Genomic DNA, 18,685 nt, shown 5'->3' with positions numbered 1-18,685 from the left:
TGGGGCAGGACTGACAGGAGTAGAAGACCACCACCAAGATTATTAGAATGATCGCATTATCACTGAAAATCGTACTTTTAGTAGGGAGACGGTGGTGCATGCCTTTAGTAATTCCAGCACTCGGGAAGCAGAGGCAGGCAGATCTCTGAGTTCTAGGTCAGCCTGTTCTACGGAGTGAGTTCAGGACGGCCAGGGCTGTTACACAGAGAAACCCTATCTCAAAATGCCAAAAGCAAGCAAGCAAACAAACAAATAAATAATGCTCTTGGGCCAGCACCTGCCACCAAACCTGATCTCCTGAGTTCTAATCCTTGTGCACACTTGGTGGAAAGAGAGAACTGACTTCCTGAAGTTGACGGACCTCCACACTCCAGCCAGGTACTTATCCCGCATGCACAGAGACATTCACGCAAATAAAAGTGGTGCACGCCTTTAACCTCAGCACTCAGAAGGCAGAGACAGGTAGATCTCTGTAAATTCCAGGCCAGCCTGGTCTACAGAGCAAGTTCCAGGACAGGCTTCAAAGCTACAGGGAAAATCCTGTCTCAAAAAAATGATTTAAGAAAAATAAAATAGTGTTCTTGTTATTGTAAACAAGGTAGGCTTGGTTGCACAAGCCTGTATTCCCAGCAGTCAGAACAGGACTGGGATAGTTCAAAGCCCACTCCAGCAACAAGCAACAACCCGTGTCCCTAAAAAAGCAAAAAGCAAACAAACCTTTACCTGGTGTGGGGTGTAGCTCAGTTGGTAGAGTGCTCACCACGCATGCAGGAAGTCCTGAGTTTGATCCCCAGCGCCAAGTGCCACATACTTGACATCACAGCACTCAGGGGGTAGGAACTGGAGGACCAGGACAAGTTTAAGTTCATTCTCAGAGAACACAGACCAGCTTGTGCTTCATGAAACCCTGCCGAGCAAGAGACGAAGAAAAAAAAAACCCAAAAACTGGACAGTGTGTTCTGACTGGGCTGGGATAAATTGAGAGAGCCTTGGGTGAGTGTTTTGCCTGCATATATGTGTGAACACCACACATGCGTGGCTGGTGCCCACAGAGACCAGGTGGTTGCAAGCCACCATGTGGATGCTGGGAATCAAACCCCAGTCCTTTGCTCCTTGTTTGGAGACAGGGTTTCTGTGTGGCCCTGGCTGTCCTGAAACTCACTAGGTAGACCAGGCTGGCCTTGAACTCCCAAAGATCTACCTGTCTCTGTCTCCCGAGTGCTGGGATTAGCGACATGAGCCACCAAACATAGTTTTATGCCTGCCGTCTTCTTTGTCTTGCCTTGAAGTTCTCAGAACTTCAACCCTCTGGCTTTCCACCAGGGGTTATTGTGCCTGTAAACAGCCTTAAGTGGCTGGACCATGGCTGGGGAGAAAACAGAGTCATTCATTTGCTCCATCACTGAAGCATGCGCCAGCTCAGCACACGTCAGCGAGTAAGGTCCTGCTGTAGATGCAGGGAAGGTACAAGAGCGAACAGATCCTGGCTGTGTCAGAAGTTACGTAAAGCAGTGGTCCGTAGACGTTTGATGCTTGGAGGTCTCTGTTTTGGAATACTCTTCAGGTGGGCTCAGGGGCTCTAGCCTCTGATCTCTGCTAACAGAAAGGCTGAGGCAGGAATATCATGATGAGTGCCTGGACAGCCTGGCTTACACAGTGAAGCCTCAGAAAAAGAGAAAGCTGGGTACAGCAGTGTCCTCTTTCAACCCCAGCACTTGGGAGGCAGAGACAGGAGGATCTCTGTGAGCTTGAGACCGCCTGGTGTACATAGCAAGTTCCAGATCAGCTAGGGCTTATGCAGGAGACCCTTTCTCAAGAGGGACAGGGGAAGCCAGGTCGTGGTGGCATCGAGTCTCAGGTCAACAAGGCTACATTTCCAGACCCTGTCTTAAAATAATAATAATAATATAATCATAAATGGGAGGAGGAAAGGGGGCATCAGGGAGGAGGGTGGGAATGTGGCTCAGAAGTGGAGGAGCAGGGGGGGCGGCAGGGAGGAGGGTGGTGATGTGGCTCAGAGGTGGAGGAGGAGCGGGGGGCGGCAGGCAGGAGAGTGGGGATGTGGCTCAGAGGTGGAGGAGGAACGGGGGGCGGCAGGGAGGAGGGTGGTGATGTGGCTCAGAGGTGGAGGAGGAGCGGGGGGCGGCAGGCAGGAGAGTGGGGATGTGGCTCAGAGGTGGAGGAGGAACGGGGGGCGGCAGGGAGGAGGGTGGTGATGTGGCTCAGAGGTGGAGGAGGAGCGGGGAGCGGCAGGGAGGAGGGTGGTGATGTGGCTCAGAGGTGGAGGAGGAGCGGGGGGCGGCAGGGAGGAGGGTGGTGATGTGGCTCAGAGGTGGAGGAGGAGCGGGGGGCGGCAGGGAGGAGGGTGGGGATGTGGCTCAGAGGTGGAGGAGGAGCGGGGGGCGGCAGGGAGGAGGGTGGTGATGTGGCTCAGAGGTGGAGGAGGAGCGGGGGCGGCAGGGAGGAGGGTGGGGATGTGGCTCAGAGGTGGAGGAGGAGCGGGGGCGGCAGGGAGGAGAGTGGGGATGTGGCTCAGAGGTGGAGGAGGAGCGGGGGCGGCAGGGAGGAGAGTGGGGATGTGGCTCAGAGGTGGAGGAGGAGCGGGGGCGGCAGGGAGGAGGGTGGTGATGTGGCTCAGAGGTGAAGCACTGAATCCTGAATAAAGCTTATCATCCCCTTGGGATAGGAGGGTACTTTCAGTACCGATTTGTTTGGAACTGTGCAAATGTCTGGAAAATGACTTTTTGGAGAGGGGGCAGGTTGAGACAGGGTCTTTCTATGTAGCTGAAAATGGCTATTGTGTGTGTGTTTATGTATTTGTGTGCACGAGCGCATAGTATCTGATGTTCTTCCGTCTGCTTCCACGTTATATTTTGAGACAGTGTCTCTTACTGAACCTATGGTTTGTTGATTCAGTCAGGCTAGAAAACCCCAGGGTCTACCTGTCTCTAACTCTCCAGAACTATTATTACATGCAGCTTTATTTATTAGATTTATTAAGATTATTAATAAATAATTATTAAGCCAAGATTTGTTTCTTTTTTAATATTTATTTATTATGTATACAATATTCTGTCTGTGTGTATGCCTGCTGGCCAGAAGAGGGCACCAGACCCCATTACAGATGGTTGTGAGCCACCGTGTGGTTGCTGGGAATTGAACTTGGGTCCTTTAGAAGAGCACGCAATGCTCTTAACCTCTGAGCCATCTCTCCAGCCCCCTAAGCCAAGATTTATTAAGCTGAGTTGGATGGTGGTGACAAACCCCTTTAATTCCAGCACTCGGGAGGCAGAGGCTATGAGTTCAAGTCCAGCCTGGTCTACAAATCAAGCCCCAGAACAGCCAGGACTATAAGGAGACACCCTGTCTTGAGAAAAGGAAAAAAAAGAGATTTACTTTGTTTTTAGGTGTTTGAGAGTTTATGTATGTATGTATGTGTACCATGTGTGTGCCTGCCTGGTGCCTTCATAGGTGAGAAGATGTCAGATCCCCTGGAACTGGCATTACAGTTGGCTGTGACACCATGTGGGTGTTGGAAATAGGACCTGGGTCCTCTGCAAGAGCAGCCAGCGCTTTTAACCACTAACCCATCCTTCGAGTCCTCTTGCCAAGCTGTTTATGGGTCTTAGGGATCCACACTCAGGCTCTAATCCTGACTAATCACTGACTGCAACAGCTCCTCAGCCCTGCGTGTCGCTTTTTGCCTGTACCCAACATGCAGAATCGAACTCCCTACCTTCGCAACAGTCCTGGTTGAGAAAGACAATGGCGCAAATCACGTAAATCATAAAAAACTTGAGAAAGTGCTGTTGTGTGGAGTTGGGCTCAGCATGGATGAGGCCTTGAGCTCGTCCACTATCTCAACAACAATAAAGGAAGCAAAGTTCTTGCTGCTTCTGACCCAGGTGAGAAGACCTGCGAGGCCAGGGTCACCCCTTGTCACCCTTGGTAACATTCCTACCCATCCCATTTCTCCTTGTCACGTTGGAAGTCGGGGGCATACTGTACTTAATGTGTTTGCTGTCTCCCCAAGGTGTGAGCTCCGGGTAGACTGCCTGCTGGGTTCTTTACCACTTGTTTCTGGTACAGTGTCTGATGTCGCTGGCTCTTGATAATATTTATTTTTTAAAGTATTTATTCTGTGTGTGAGTGTGTTCCTGGGTATCTATTTTGCAGGAGCCCTTGGAGGCCAGAAGAGGGCATCAAATCCCCTGGAACTGGAGTTACAGATGGTTGTGAGCCACCATGAGGTGTTGGAAACTGAACCCAGTTAAGAGCAGCCAGTGATGAACCATCTCCTCTCCAGGTCTTAACTGATGGACCATCTCCTCTCCAGGTCTTAACTGATGGACCATCTCCTCTCCAGGTCTCCCCTGCCTTTTTTTTCTTTTTTTTAGGTAGTTCTTATTATGTAGCTCAGGCTTACCTTGAACTTTCACCTGTCCTCCTGTCTCAGCCTCAAGTATTGTCTTTGCCAGCCACTTTGGGCACTGAGATGCATCATGCCTGCTTTTTAAAAAAATGTTATTTATTTGTTATGTATACAACATCCCTACCATGTATGCTTGCATGCCAGAAGAGGGCACCAGATCTCATTAGATGGCTGTGAGCCACCATGTGGTTGCTGGGAATTGAACTCAGGACCTCTGGAAGAGCAGTCAGTGCTCTTAACCTCTGAGCCATCTCTCCAGCCCTCATGCCTGCTTTAAAAAAATAATTAGTGTGTGTGTGTGTGTACTGGTGCTGTGGCACATGGAGAGGTCTGAGGGACACTTGCAGGAGCTGAGACAGAATCAGGTCCCTAGGCATAGCAGCAAGCCCTTTTAACCAAGGGAGCCATCTCACCCTTCCAGGCTTTATTTGTTTGTTTGTTTTAAAGCAGGGTCTGCAGCTCAGCTTGTCCTGGAACTCAGAAACTCACTTCGTAGCCCATGCTCACCTTGAATTCCTGAACCTCTTGCCTCCACGGCCTAAGCGTCAGGGTTACAGGCGGTTGACACCACTCAAAGAATACTGTGTGCTGGAGGAAGTGAATTTATGAATGACTGAGGGAGGTAAACTAAATGATAGTTCAAGAGTTAGGCCCAGAAGGCTTAGAACGCTTGATTAGCATTCCTGAGAATGCTAAAAAAAAAAAAAAAGAAAGAAAGAAAGAAAAGAAAAAGAGTTGGGTGTGTCGCGGCTCAAAAGAGTTGGGTGTGTCGCGGCTCAAGTCCGGAATCGAAGCACTTAGGAAGTGGAGGCAAGAGGCTTAGGAGTTCAAGACTAGACATGGCTAATTGAGACCCTGTCTTAAAACCTTGAGCTTTTACAAAGAGAAGTTTCTGGGCGGCCCCTAAACAGCGAAGCCCTGGCGCTCCTGCAGTACCCCTCGCTGCCGCTAGAGGTCGCAGAGGGCCGACCCCCCAAGCGTGTCCCGGGACCCCGCCCCGGGATGCGTACCCCAGAGTGCTCTGAGCTGAGTGTCCCGCCCCCCCGCCCCCCATCTGCATCCCGCAGGACCCTGTCTGGAAGCCGGCACACTAGCCTGCTCGCCTCTGCAGGCAGGGAAACTGAGGCCCCGCGGCTGGAGCGGGGCGGGTCCCCGAGCGCGAGCCCCCGCCCCCGGCGGCCCCGCCCCGGCCCGAAAGAGCCCCGAGCTCGAGGCAGACCGCTAAGTGGGGACGGCGGGCGGCGGCGCGATGGCAGCGCAGCGGCTGGGCAAGCGCGTGCTGAGCAAGCTTCAGTCCCCGTCGCGGAACCGCGGCCCGGGGGGTAGCCCCAGTGGGCTGCAGAAGCGGCACGCGCGAGTCACCGTCAAGTACGACCGGCGGGAGCTGCAGCGACGGCTGGACGTGGAGAAGTGGATCGACGGACGCTTGGAGGAGTTATACCGCGGCAGGGTGAGACCCAGAGGGAACGGGGCTGGGGAAAGGAGATGGCCTGAGACATCGGCCCTCGATGACCCTGATATATGCTCACTGGTGGACCAGCTGCTGCACCGGCAGCGATCTTTGCTCGGAGGACACATGCCTTGAGGCCCTGGTCTCTGTGCTCAGGGGCATCCAGCTTGTAGATACACAGAGAGACATGCACTTAAGGTTCTCCAGACTTGTGTGTACAAACACCTGGGAAAACCCGGGGTGGGATCTTATACAGGGGATGAGAAAGAATTGGGGGGCCAGAGTCAACATATTGAGAGAGCGGATAGGGAGAGGGGATGGCCTTAAGCCAAACATAGACATGGGTGACAAGGCAGATAGGACAGCAGAGACTCTCAGCAGAGGAAGCACCAGTATACACAGATGACGGAAGTCACAGCCACTCATAGGCACAGCACCAGGAGCGAGCACACAAACTTACAGGAACGCAAATGGCTCAGCTTAAGGGACAGCATGCCCTGGCGTGGACACAATAACATCCACACACAACACAATCGCCCTCAGCGCCAAGGGAAGAGTTACAGCTGTACAGAGATGTGTATCAGTTTAAGCTGCAGCGTTCCAAGCTCCCATAGCTCTCCTGGGACACAAAGTGAATCAGGTTACAAGGGGGCCGTCCATTATCTGCTGACAACAAACCCAAGGACAGATGCCCGGTAGACACACACATCTGTGGAAACTGTAGTCACGACTGGACCTGCCAGAGGTGCTTCAGGAATTAAGACCCTTAGAAACCATGCTGGTCATGGCAGCTAATGCCTGTGACCTCAGCCCTTGGGAGGTGAAGGCAACCTTGGATAAGGAGAGACCCTGTCCAAAGAATCCAAAACAAGCCTGGCAGTGGTGGCACACACCTTCTAGATTCGGCACTCGGGTGGCAAAGGCAGGTGGGTATTTGTGAATTCAAGGCCAGCCGTGGGCTGCGGAGTGTGTTCCAGACCAGCCTAGGATATCTAGGCCCTATCTTAAAACAAACAAACAAAAAAAAATACAATAAATACATAGATAAAGATGGTCCCCACAGCTGACCACGTCCAAACTGAGATAGTCAAACCTAAGCAGCAGCCACATTCACTCAGATCACATAGGCCTCAGATCACGCAGGCCTCTGAACAGAGCAACCTCCATGAGACCCCTCTGTCCATGGCCCGGCACCCTCACCCTCACTCCCCAGCTGGGCAGCAGGACGAGGCTGAGGCCCAGGACAGCTGGATCTTGTCCCCATCATGACCAGATAGCTTTTGTACCACTGTTCCACGAGCTCCAGCCCTGCCTTGGTGGTCACTTCGCTGTTCCAGTAGCCTGCAGTGTATCCCAGGGAGGCCTGGCTGGACCTAAGCCCAGAAGCCCTTCTGGTCCCCAGGGGAAGGGGCCCGCCCCAGCAGGCTCCCCTCCCCCACACCCACTGCGGCTAAGTGAGACTTGCCCTTGAAAGGGCAGAAGCCAACCTGAATCCCAGAATCTGACATTCCGAGACTTGACCGGGCCTGCTTTGCCGAGTAGGAACCGCAGCCAAGGACAGAGCCCTGTGCCAGTCCCAAGGCCCCCAGGGCTGAGCCAAGGGTGCAGGCATGGGGCTGGTACCAGGGCCTGGGCCTCCGTCCACCCATCTGTCACCCCACCCCACCCCACCCCCAACCCCCAGTGGTGCTGTCCCTGCCTACCACATTATTGCAGCAGGCCCAGCTGGGCCTGGGGTTGATGGAGTACCTCCAGACCCTGGACAAAGGCTGTGGAGGAGGGCCAGGGAGACATGGGCCCTGAGCAGCCTGCTCTCCCTGGCCTTAGGAAGCAGATATGCCCGATGAGGTCAACATTGATGAGCTGTTGCAATTGGACAGTGAAGACGAGAGAAGCCGCAAAATCCAGGTAGGTGGGGAGAAAGCCGCCCCTTCCCTCCCCAGTCCAACATTTTGCAGGGCCCTAAACGGAATAGCCCAAGTTGGCATGTTTATTAAACACATCTCTGCCAGACACTAAATCCTCTGCAAAACACTGTAAAGTAGACACGTTTACCACCATAAGGAAAGTGAAGGCAAGAGAGGTTGAACTATTTGCTCAGGGTCACACAGCTCTTCTTGACTAGATAGAGCTAGGAGCCAGGCCTGGCCGCCAGGTCCTTCCCCTCGGTCCCTGCTGCAGAGGCTTGGCCTTCTAGCCTTCTGAGCTGCTGGTGGTTTAGCCCTGCCCCTGTCCAACTTGAAGCCACGCGGGTAGTTTTGGCAGTCTTTTGTCTTGCTCCCTTGCAGGAAGGGGAGGGCCTCTTATGGAATAGGTGTCAGTCATTTACTGGTTTTTGTTGTTTTTTTTTTTTTCTGTCGTCCGCCCACCCACCCAAAGGGACTCTTGAAGTCCTGCAGGAACCCCACGGAGGTGAGTTTCTGTCCTTACGGATTGGATTGGTCCCCTCACCTTTATGGGGGAGGCAGAGACAGGCCTAGGGAACTCCAGGGGGAGCCCCCATCTCTTGTCCTGTTCTTTGTCATCCTTGCCTCCTCCTCCCACCTCCCATCTGCCACCAGCTCCGCAGGCAGCTGCCTCAGAGCCCCTCCCCCAGGCGAGTGGCTCCGGTTTCGGGCCCATATGGTGCCTGCCCTTACTAGTTGTCCTGGTTGTCTGGGGTGGGGGATCTCACTCTCTCCATCTCTGACCCCCTGTGACTGCCTCTACTATCCTGGGGTTCCCTGTCTACCTCTTGGGGGCCTCCCATCCTGCAGGTCCTGGAACTGGCCGCTGTAACCACTCCCACTTCCTCCTCTGCTTTAAAAGGGAAAATATTCATGGTTCTCCCCTCTGCTCCTAGCTGCCTGAGGGACAAGCGTCAGTGCCTGTCAGTCTGCCTGGGCTGGCTCAGACCTGGTCTCTGGGGACTGGTTCTTGGCATGAGAAACTTCTCTCTGAGGCTGTGTCTGTGTAGAATTCTCCCAGGTCTGGGTCTTAGACTGTCTCTCCATCTCTCTTTATTGCATTTCATGTGTACATGTGTTTTGCTTTCATGTATGTCCGTGTACCACCACACACATACCTGGTGTCCATGGGAACTGGAATTACAGACGATTGTGAGCTGTTGTGTGGGTGCTGGGAGCTGAACCAGAGTCCTCTGGAAGAGCAACAAGTACTTTTAACCCCTAAGCCCTCTTCCACACACCCTGCCCCCCCCTTTTTGAGATTGGGTCTCAGCATGTAAATTCACAGCAATTCTCCTGCCTCAGATACATACGATCACTGACTCAGGCAGCAATTGCAGCTTCTCCCCATCTTTCTATTCACCCCTCCCACCCTTCTCCTGTGTGTCTTAGTCTCCCTCTCCCTGCTTGGCTCCAGCTCCTGCTTGAGTAAACTGATGCCTGATGAGGCGCTGGCATGGGGCGGGAGGCCTGTCTCCTGCTCTCTTCTCAGAACCCTGTTCTGTCCTCAGGACTTCGTCCAGGAGCTGCTGGCCAAGCTGCGGGGCCTGCACAAGCAGCCAGGCTTCCCACAGTCCAGCCGCTCAGATGACCCCAGCCTGAGCCCCCGCCAGGACCGGGCCCACACCGCCCCACCCTGACTGCCGCCTGCCTCTGTATTCCACCCCCAAACGCCCAGATTGTTTCTAAGTTGTATTTAATGGCCCTGTAACTGCCTCCTGTGTTTGGCTTTTCCTCTCCCGCTGCTGCTAGACCTCGGCAGCCCCAGCCCTTGGTCCCCAAGCCACAGCTGGCCTTGACAGATGGAGAAACGTTCCTCCCAGCCACAAAGCCTGAGAACATACCCTGCTGACCCCGAGGTGTCCCGGACACTCACATCCTGTCCCCATCTCCCCGCAAAGGGACTCAGTCCCAGCTCCTATGGGGAAGGCCAGGCCAGATCCCTGGGCCACGGGAGATGTGGAGATGCTCATAACCCACTGTGACCCCTATCATCTCCCCATAGGGCGTCACACGGCTATGAGGCCATCATGGAGAATGTGCTTGGTGTGGCTGTTGGCGTTGAAGCCACCGACCGGCAGTAAATGACATTAAAATGGTGAGGGAGGGTGAGAGAGAGACGTGCACAAGATGCTTGGGTACCAGAGGTGGGAAGGGCCATTAACTATTGGTGGGGAAGCAGAACCATAGGGCCAATAGAGGGCTGGTCTAGGAACCGCCAGTGAGGGGCTGGGGCATGGCTCAGCAGTAGAGCACCTACTTAGCATAAACGAGATTCTAGCTCCATTCCCAGCAATGCCAAAATAATAAAGGAAGGAAGGAAGGAAGGAAGGAAGGAAGGAAGGAAGGAAGGAAGGAAGGAAGGAAGGAAGGAAGGAAGTCTGGAAGGGCTTTCTGGAAGAAGCAGCATTAAAGCAGAGCTTACACAGGCTATTTCAACCACACCTGCACACTGAACTGGGAAGCAGAGTGGCTGCTGTTGGGGTAATATCAACTATTGATCAGGATGGGACAGTGTCCCTAAGTTAGGGAGGGAAGCCTACTGCTCAAGAATTATGGATGCCTTCCATACGGACTAGAGGGTGTCCTGGAAGGGTCTCAGAAGCAGATAGTGGCTATTTAACCCCCTCCTGTGTGCGATGAGATGGAGCCACTGCCACCGCTGAGGCCCTGGTCCCAAGGACGGGACGTTTAGGAAAACATCTCACCCATTTCTCTAGTGTGATTGCCCACCCAGCTGCTCTCCAGGAGCAAGGCTCCGTCCGGGGATCTGAACCTCAGACCAGCAACATCTGGGACACCCTGATTCAGCCCTGCTGCTGGCCTCGCTGTCTCCACACAGACTCTTAGCCTTCATCCTCAGTGCAAAGGGTTGGGTGGGGGTGGGGGATCTCCAGTGGCTCTCATCACCTAGGCTGCTGTCCCAGGACACTGTGTGAGCTGGGGCCCCCTCTACTTCCCTTTCACAGAACCTGGTTTTGGTTCCTCCTGGTCATGGAGGTGACAAACCCCAGGTTCAAACCCTGGGTGTTCTTAGCTTCCTATAGAAAACAACCTCACCGATGTGGCCCAGGTCACCAGTACCAGTTGCTAAAAGTCACATGGCAGGGGCATGGTGGCACACTGGGCTTCAATCCCAGCACTCAGGAGGCAGAGACAGGTGGATCTCTGAGTTCAAGGCTAGCCTGGTCTACAGAGCAAGGACAGCCTGGGCTACACAGAGAAACCCTGTCTCGAAAAGAAAAGCTAAGGTGGAGGGTAGTGTTCTGCGGTCCTAGCACTTGGGGCAGGGGCAGAAGGATGGGGCTATGGGCTGGGTTCTGTAGTAAAATAAAAATGAAAAGGAACCGCCAAGATGGCTCAGTTGGTAAAGGCACTTGCTGCTCAGCCTGAGGACTTGAATTCAATCCCTGGGACCCACATGATGGAAGAAAAGAACCAACTCCCGCGCACTGTCCCTCTGTGCTTGGTGTGCAGGAATTTGAGATCCTCCTGGTCTACATAGGGAGTTCCAGGCTAACTATGCTTACACAGTGAGACCTTGTCTCAGAAAAGGGGGGGGCACTGAGGAGATGGTTCAGACTTAATGCTCTGCTGTCCTTCCAGGGGACTCAGGTTCAGTTCCAAGCACCCACATGGGAATCTGATGCCATTTTCTGCCTTCCCTGAGCACCAAGTGCCACACATACAGGCAAAACACATGCACACTAGTAAGGGGTTTTGTTGTTGTTTTTGTTTTGTTTTTAGAGACAGGGTTTCTCTGTGTAGCCCTGACTTTTCTGGAACTCGCTCTGTAGACCAGGTTGGCCTCTAATGCACAGAGATCCTCCTGCCTCCCGAGCGCTGGGATTAAAGGCATGTGCCACTGCCCGCCTGTGAGTTTTTAAAAGGAGGTATAGTTTGAGGATGCTCTGGGAGGTGGCCGCTCACCGGACACACGTCTGGTCTTGGATTCAAACCCTGGCACTGTAACAAAACGAAAAATTCTGCTTGAGTTCAGATGCCGCCCACACTACGTCTTGGCTGTGTGGTCTTGAGAAGTTCTGTGAGAGCGCAGAATCTCCACACCTGCATCTGTGAATAAAGACAATTAAAATGGTACCCACTCCCGAGGGCTGTGAGGTTTCCCGAAGAAATAAGGTGTGTGAACATAAACCCTGTCATGGTGGAAAGGGGACAGTTGCCCTACCAGGAAGGAACTCCCTGGGAGCCCTACATCACGTGCCCTGTGGTGTGATGTCCCCCGGGTTCACCATGCTCTCTCACTGGGGCACTAGCCTTCCTGTGGACCCACCCCCCACAGCCTGTCTGCTTCTCAGGGTAGAACAACACCCTTTTCTTACATTCAGTGTCCAGTCCCCACCCACCCTGTTCCCTCTTCCCCTTTCCTCCAAAATCATCTTTCCCCAACTTTGTTAAAAACCCATTTCGGCCGCTGGAGAGTTGGCTCAATGACACCTGTCAACAAGTTCGACAACCCGAGTGCCTTCTCAGGACCCCCATGGTGGGAGGAGCGTGCATGGCTGTGGATTGTCCTCTGACCTCCACATCACCCTCTCCCAAATAAATATTTTTCAAAAACCAATTTTTGGCAGTTTCCCCAGTAGTTAGTGTTCCATTCTTTCTTTGTTTTGTCCTTGATCTGAGGATCTGGCTTTTTAAATGTTTATTTAGATGCATGAATGTTTTGCCTGCGTGTATGTCTGTACCACGTGTGTGCCTGGTGCCCAAGGACCTCAGGAGAAGGTGTCAAAGCCCCTGGCACTGGTATTGCAGATGATGTGACCTCCACATGGGCACATGGGTGCTGGGAGTGGAACCTGGGTCCTCTGGAAGAGCATCCAGTGCTCTTAATGTCTGCACCATCTTTCCAGCCCACAAATAAATATTTTAAAAGTAATTTATGTGAACACCTTTAATCCCAGCACTCAGGAGACAGAGGCAGGCGGATCTCTGTGAGTTCGAGGCCAATCTGGTCTACAGAGTGAGTTCCAGGACAGCTAGGACTGCACAGAGAAACCCAGCTGAAAAAAAAATGTCCCCTCTCTCTGCTCTGGGTACCTGTCCTTTTACTGGCGTCGTCCACACCCTGGCTTCTTTCCCATAGGACCCGCCACCGTGCTTTCCTGAGTCCCAAATCCTCCTGGCATCACTGCCATGGAACACATGTTGTTAGAATTAACCTGATTAATTTCTTCCATCAAATTTAGTGTGCCGCCAAACCACCCATGGGTTTAATTGCCTTGAGATTCATTGCAGTCCCATCTCCCGCAGCACCCGTTAGAAGATGCTTGCTCTCAGTGCCCCCTAGTGGCCACATTTACCTAACGGCAGGCAGCCTGTGCTGACATGAAGTCTCCTCCCGGCTATTTGAGCCTTTCCTAGCCTCCCTTCCCTCCTTTTCCTCCCTCCCTTCCCTCCTATCCATCCTTTGTCTGGGTCTCATGTTGCCCAGGCTAGCCTCAAACTTCCTAGTTAGCAGAGGATGACTCTGAACCCCCGATTCTCCTGCATCTGGCATGATGCATCTTGCCTGGCTTTGGGAATTAGCTTTTCACTATATATAATATTCCAAAGCCAGGTGTGGGTCAATCCCAGAACTCTGGAGGCTGGGACAAGATCTCAAGTTCAAGGCCAGCCTGAGGTATAACCTGAGTCTGAAATCCTAGTGCTGAAGATGTGCTTAGCCTAGCATGTTCCATGTCCCGGGTCTGACCTTTGTCACTGAAAAAAAGAAAGAAAATCAGATTTATTTTTAACTTAGTTTCCAAAGTTTTGCTTCAAGTCCATCTGGTTCTGCTTCCTATTGCTTTGGACCTGAGGTGAGACAGGGCATCTTGGCAGGGGGTGCAGGTCCTTTCCCTGAAGCAGTGCGAGACGGGAAAGGACAGGGAATAAGACACTCTATGAGGGCTTGTCCCCAGTGGCCTACTCCATCCAACCAGGCCTCCTAAAGCTCTCAGTGGATTAATCCATTGATATTAGTGTCTATGCTGTAACACCAGGCTGGGCTAGAACTCTCTCTCTGTAGTCTAGGCTGTTCTGGAACACACTGAGTAGCCCAGGCTGGACCTTCTTGAATTTGAAGTGACCCCTCCTGCCTTTTTGTTTGTTGTTTGTTTTTATTTTTCAAGACAGGATTTCTCTGTGTATCCCTGGCTGTCCCAGAACTCACTCTGTAGACCAGGCTGGCCTTGAACTTGGAGTCCACCTGCTCCTGCTTCCCGATTGGGATTAAAGGCGGGCACCACCACCACTCAGCAGCCTTAGCCTCTTAAGTGCTAGGGTTTCAGGTGTTAGCCACCATGTTTGGACATGGTCTCATTATGTCACCCAGACTGGCATCTAGTTTGAAATCCCCTGCCTCAGCATCCCCCACGCTCGGCTTACTCCACATTCAGCTCTGCTGCTCCTTTCCTCTGCTGCAGTTTGCGGGAACACAGCTGTCTCCTCCACTCTGCCCAGCCATGGGTCTGCATTTCCTACCCTCCCTCTGCAAGGATGTCAGGGTCTCCGTGGTGCTAGACTGTAGTCACACCCGGAACCCAGCACCTCCACGTGTATGCTGGGGCTCTACCTTTGAGCTATGCCCAGGATTTCTTCCCTTTCCTGCAGACACTCAGCCACTCGCTCTGATCGCCCTTTCTGTCCTGCTGCTCCTCCTGTCTGTCAGCGGCTGCCAGCCCCGGTCTCCATTCTCCATTCTAGCCGTGCTTCTCATGTGAGTTCTCTACTGACTTCCATCTGCACACCGTAGGCCATGCCTCTCTCCCACCTGCCTGTGGCCTCCAGACCACACCCTGTTCCATACCTGGAACCCAACAAGCTCAACACACCAGACGTTGTACAACATGGTGTCTCCCACATGGGCTCCAGTCCAGGCTGTCCTAGCTCAGGGCACGGCACCTCTGTCCCTCCAGCTGCAGTAGCCACACATCTGAGTCATCTTTATCATCCAAAGACTTGCTGCTCTGTGCCCCCAAATTCTCTATGCATGAACCCTGTCCATTCTGCACAGCAGGCAGAGTAACTGCCCCAGCAACCACAGACCCGAGTCACATAGAAGGACCTGGAGTCTCAGCAGACGTGAGTGGGCAGCAAATAATTTCTTCTATGTTTTGGACAGGACGTTTGTAGTTTAGTCCAGCTCCCAAATTGATATGTTGCCACAACCTGGCTGGGACTTGGCCTGGCAGGGGTGGTGAGGGAATGAAGAAAGGGACAACATGGCTGGGCAGTGGTGGTGCACCTCTAATCCCAGCACCCAGGAGGCAGAGGCAGGTGGAGCCTGGTCTACAGAGTGAATTCCAGGAAGGCTCCAAAGCTACAGAGAAATCTTGCCTCGACTCCCCACCACCACCACCAAAAAAAAAAAAAAGAAAGAAAGAAAGAAAATAAGTTAGGGCAGACATGTAGACATGCACAGAAAAGCCAGGGCCGGTGGGCTGTGCTCGCCCTGATGGAGGGCCCTTACTATTCAACAGCACAGACTCAGCACTGAGCCACAGGGGATGGGTTAGCCATGTCAGTGGGAGGTCTCTGCACGCCTGTGGTCTCAGGTTGCAGTTGTCCTGGAGGAAGAAGTTACAGTTGCTAGTTTCGCACACACTGTCAACACTTGCATTTGGAGCAAAGGAAGGTTTTGCATCCCTCTGAGCCCAGCCCTGAGGGAAATGCTTTGCCGCTCCCATGGGCCTGAAGTGTTGGGGGTTCTTGATATGACTGTGCCTATGTCAAGCAACATAATTCACTCAGGACTTCATTCACCCTTAACACATTCATTCAAGGCTTCCTGAGGCACCCCATCATCTATCTATCTATCTATCTGTCTGTCTGTCTGTCTGTATGTATGTATATATATATACACACAAATATATAAACACACACATATTGTTATATATTATATATCTATCTATGCACATATATACTTACACACACACACACACACAAACACACATACGTTTTTGTTTTTGAGACAGAGTTTCACTGCTGCTTTGGAACCTGCCCTGGACTCCTCTCTGTAGACCAGGCTGGCCTTGAACTCACGGAGATCCACCTGCCTCTGCTTCCTGAGTGCTGGGATTAAAGGCGTGTGCACTACCACAGCACCCCAGAATATTATAGAGGATGATCTTGAACTCCTGCTCCTCCAATCTCTACCTCCCAAGCCCTGGGTCTGCAGGTGCAAAACCACCTCTGCTGATCACAGGTAGCTACCTACCACTGTGCCTAGCTGTACACAGGAGCCTATGATGCCAGGGTGGGGAGCAGACCCGGTGCCCAGGCCCTAAGTAGGGCTGGAGGTTCAGAACTGAGCCTGTGTCTTACTGGTTGCCCCCAGTGTTTGGGATTTGGCTTCTCCATGCCAGGACTCAAGAACTGGCTCTGGCCGGGTGGTGGTGACGCACGCCTTTAATCCCAGCACTCGGGAGGCAGAGGCAGGCGGATCTCTGTGAGTTCGAGACCAGCCTGGTCTACAAGAGCTAGTTCCAGGACAGGCTCCAAAACCACAGAGAAACCCTGTCTCGAAAAAAAAAAGAAAGAAAGAAAGAACTGGCTCTGCTGGACAAAGACTGAGCCACAGTGCCCTCTGGTGGCCAGCCCTTTCGATTCCAGATAGAAGAGAAATAACCAAAGATTTAAAATACCTTTAAACCCAACCCTCAGAGAGGGTGAGGGGCAGAGGCAGACAGATCCTGAGTGTACAGAGGGAGTTCCAGGACAGTCAGGGCCACACAGAGAAATCCTGTGTCATAAAACAAACAAACAAAAGCCGGGAGGTGGTGGCACACACCTTTAATCCCAGCTCTGGGGAGGCAGCAGCAGGCAGATCTCCGTGAGTTTGAGGCCAGCCTGGTCTATAGAGTGAGTGCCAGGACAGGCTCCAAAGCTACACAGAGAAACCCTGTCTCGAAAAACCAAACTAAACTAAAACAAAGAAAAAAATAATAAAAGTAAAAATTTTTCTTGCTGGTCCCCAATTCTTGAGAGACAGAACGATCAGCCATCAAGGTTGAGAGATCAGAACAGGGACCTTGCTCAGTGATCAGGATCAGGGGACAGCCTCAAAGGTATCATACACAGATCAGCCAGAAACAGAAGCACATCATTTTCAGGCAGCTGGGTCAGAGCTCCTGAGGGGTATCCCATAATCCTCTGGGGATAAGTAAACACACCTATCCAGGACCAGTGATCAGTTCCTCCAACTTGCAGGAATTCAAGGCCTGCTCTGGCTGCATAGCTGCCTAGTAACCTTTCCCTTCTCTGCCCGGGACTCTCCATGGGACATCCCTAATACAGCAGCCCCCACCCTGCCCCCAACTCAGGCTGTCCCAGGTTTGTGGCAGAGCATAGCTGGCCACCTTACTTGTGCCTGCTGGGTTCTGGGTTTGTGCCTCAGAGATGAACAGGGGGAAGGACAGTGGGGCAGGGGACTAACTGGGAATTATACTCATTCATTCAGGCACTGAGGACATAGCCCTAACCATGACTGGAACAGCAAACTCTTAGTAGAACCAGGGATTTGTTTGTTTGTTTTTTTCCTGAGACAGGGTTTCTCTATATAGCCCTGGATTTTGCTCTGTTGACCAGGCTGGCCTTGAACTAAGAGATCTACCTGCTTTTGCTTTCTGAGTGCTGGGATTAAAGTCACAAGTTACCTTCACCTCTGAGAAACAACATTCTAATGAGTGGAGCCAGAGAGTAAATTAAAAGATTATATATATATATGTAATCTAACAACGTTCCGAAAAAGAGGTATTAGCTGGGTCTGGTAGCACACCTGCAATTTAGCAGGCACAAGAGAGGAATAATGAATTCAAAGCCGGCTTAGGCCACAGCGTGAGTTCAAGACCATCCTGGTCAACCTAGTGAGCCCCTATGTCAAATAAAAGGTAAAAAGGAGGGCTGGTGTGATGGCTCAGTGGGCAAAAGCTTTGCCACCCAGCCGGAGTTCTATCCCTGGGACTCACATGGCAGAAGAGATTCTTCTCCGGTAAGTCGTCCTCTGACCCCCACACTAGCACCACGAACTGGGACGGGCTGCTGAGTGAGCATTCACACGTGCACACAAAATTAATTAGGTACAGCCAGGCGTGGTGGCGCACACCTTTAGTCCCAGCACTCGGGAGGCAGAGGTAGACAGATCTCTGTGAGTTCAAGGCCAACCTGGTCAAGTTCCAGGTTTCAAACCTACAAAATAAATAAATAAATAAATAAATACATATAATTTTTAAAAAGTAAGACTGGAGAGATGACAGATCAATCCTGAAGCCCCGGGTTCTATCTCCAGGACCCACACGATGGATGGAGATCCCTGTTAACTGTTGTCTGAGGGTTTGGGATGATGGGATTTACTCATGGGTGTGGTGTGCTCTAAGAAAGAGCTGGGGGAATGGATCTCACTTGGAACACAATCTACTTTTTCCCCAGTGACCTATGAGACCCCCCACCATAGGGGTGGTCCTTGCTCATCTCACAGTGACCTACGAGACCCCCCACCAGAGGGGTGGTTTTTGCTTATCTCACAGTGACCTACGAGACCCCCCACCAGAGGGGTGGTCCTTGCTCATCTCACAGTGACCTACGAGACCCCCCACCAGAGGGGTGGTCCTTGCTCATCTCACAGTGACCTACGAGACCCCCCACCAGAGGGGTGGTCCTTGCTCATCTCACAGTGACCTACGAGACCCCCCACCAGAGGGGTGGTCCTTGCTCATCTCACAGTGACCTACGAGACCCCCCACCAGAGGGGTGGTCCTTGCTCATCTCACAGTGACCTACGAGACCCCCCACCAGAGGGGTGGTCCTTGCTCATCTCACAGTGACCTACGAGACCCCCCACCAGAGGGGTGGTCC

At 52.5% G+C, this 18,685-nt stretch overlaps 1 protein-coding gene and 1 long non-coding RNA gene across 4 annotated transcripts in view; both read left to right on the top strand.

Moving 5' to 3' along the window:
* The window catches only part of LOC142857753 (uncharacterized), an 88,851-nt gene extending 76,417 nt beyond the window's left edge, over positions 1 to 12,434 (top strand). The window contains exon 2 of the long non-coding RNA XR_012911860.1: positions 11,684 to 12,434. This is a non-coding gene — a long non-coding RNA (uncharacterized LOC142857753). The remainder of the gene's footprint in view (positions 1 to 11,683) is intronic.
* Ppp1r14a (protein phosphatase 1 regulatory inhibitor subunit 14A) lies at positions 5,513 to 12,434 on the top strand. 3 transcript variants are annotated; one of them, XR_012911859.1, is made up of 5 exons: positions 5,543 to 5,882; positions 7,710 to 7,790; positions 8,262 to 8,294; positions 9,340 to 10,988; positions 11,582 to 12,434. XR_012911859.1 is itself a non-coding variant. In XM_075986520.1 (4 exons), exons 1-4 carry the CDS (start codon positions 5,682 to 5,684, stop codon positions 9,466 to 9,468), a joined length of 444 nt encoding a protein of 147 aa, XP_075842635.1. In that variant the 5' UTR covers positions 5,543 to 5,681; the 3' UTR covers positions 9,469 to 12,434. The 3 variants fall into 3 exon arrangements, 2 of the variants coding, with proteins under 2 accessions (XP_075842648.1, XP_075842635.1); XM_075986520.1 differs by having other exon boundaries at positions 9,340 to 12,434; XM_075986533.1 differs by lacking the exon at positions 8,262 to 8,294 and having other exon boundaries at positions 5,513 to 5,882; positions 7,710 to 7,794; positions 9,321 to 12,434.
* Positions 12,435 to 18,685: the final 6,251 nt, after the last annotated feature.

The sequence above is a fragment of the Microtus pennsylvanicus genome, chromosome 1 (genome assembly GCF_037038515.1).
Source record: "Microtus pennsylvanicus isolate mMicPen1 chromosome 1, mMicPen1.hap1, whole genome shotgun sequence".
In the NCBI taxonomy this organism is placed as follows: domain Eukaryota; kingdom Metazoa; phylum Chordata; class Mammalia; order Rodentia; family Cricetidae; genus Microtus; species Microtus pennsylvanicus.
The sequence above is the reverse complement of the archived record's forward strand: the minus strand, read 5'-3'. Positions and strand labels throughout refer to the sequence as shown.

Excerpts from the sequence above, each read along its gene's own strand:
- Ppp1r14a (XM_075986520.1), top strand. The coding sequence starts at position 5,682 with ATGGCAGCGCAGCGGCTGGGCAAGCGCGTGCTGAGCAAGCTTCAGTCC. Across the intron at positions 5,883-7,709 it reads AGGAGTTATACCGCGGCAGG|GAAGCAGATATGCCCGATGA; the intron begins GTGAGACCCAGA and ends CCCTGGCCTTAG. Across the intron at positions 8,295-9,339 it reads CCTGCAGGAACCCCACGGAG|GACTTCGTCCAGGAGCTGCT; the intron begins GTGAGTTTCTGT and ends TTCTGTCCTCAG.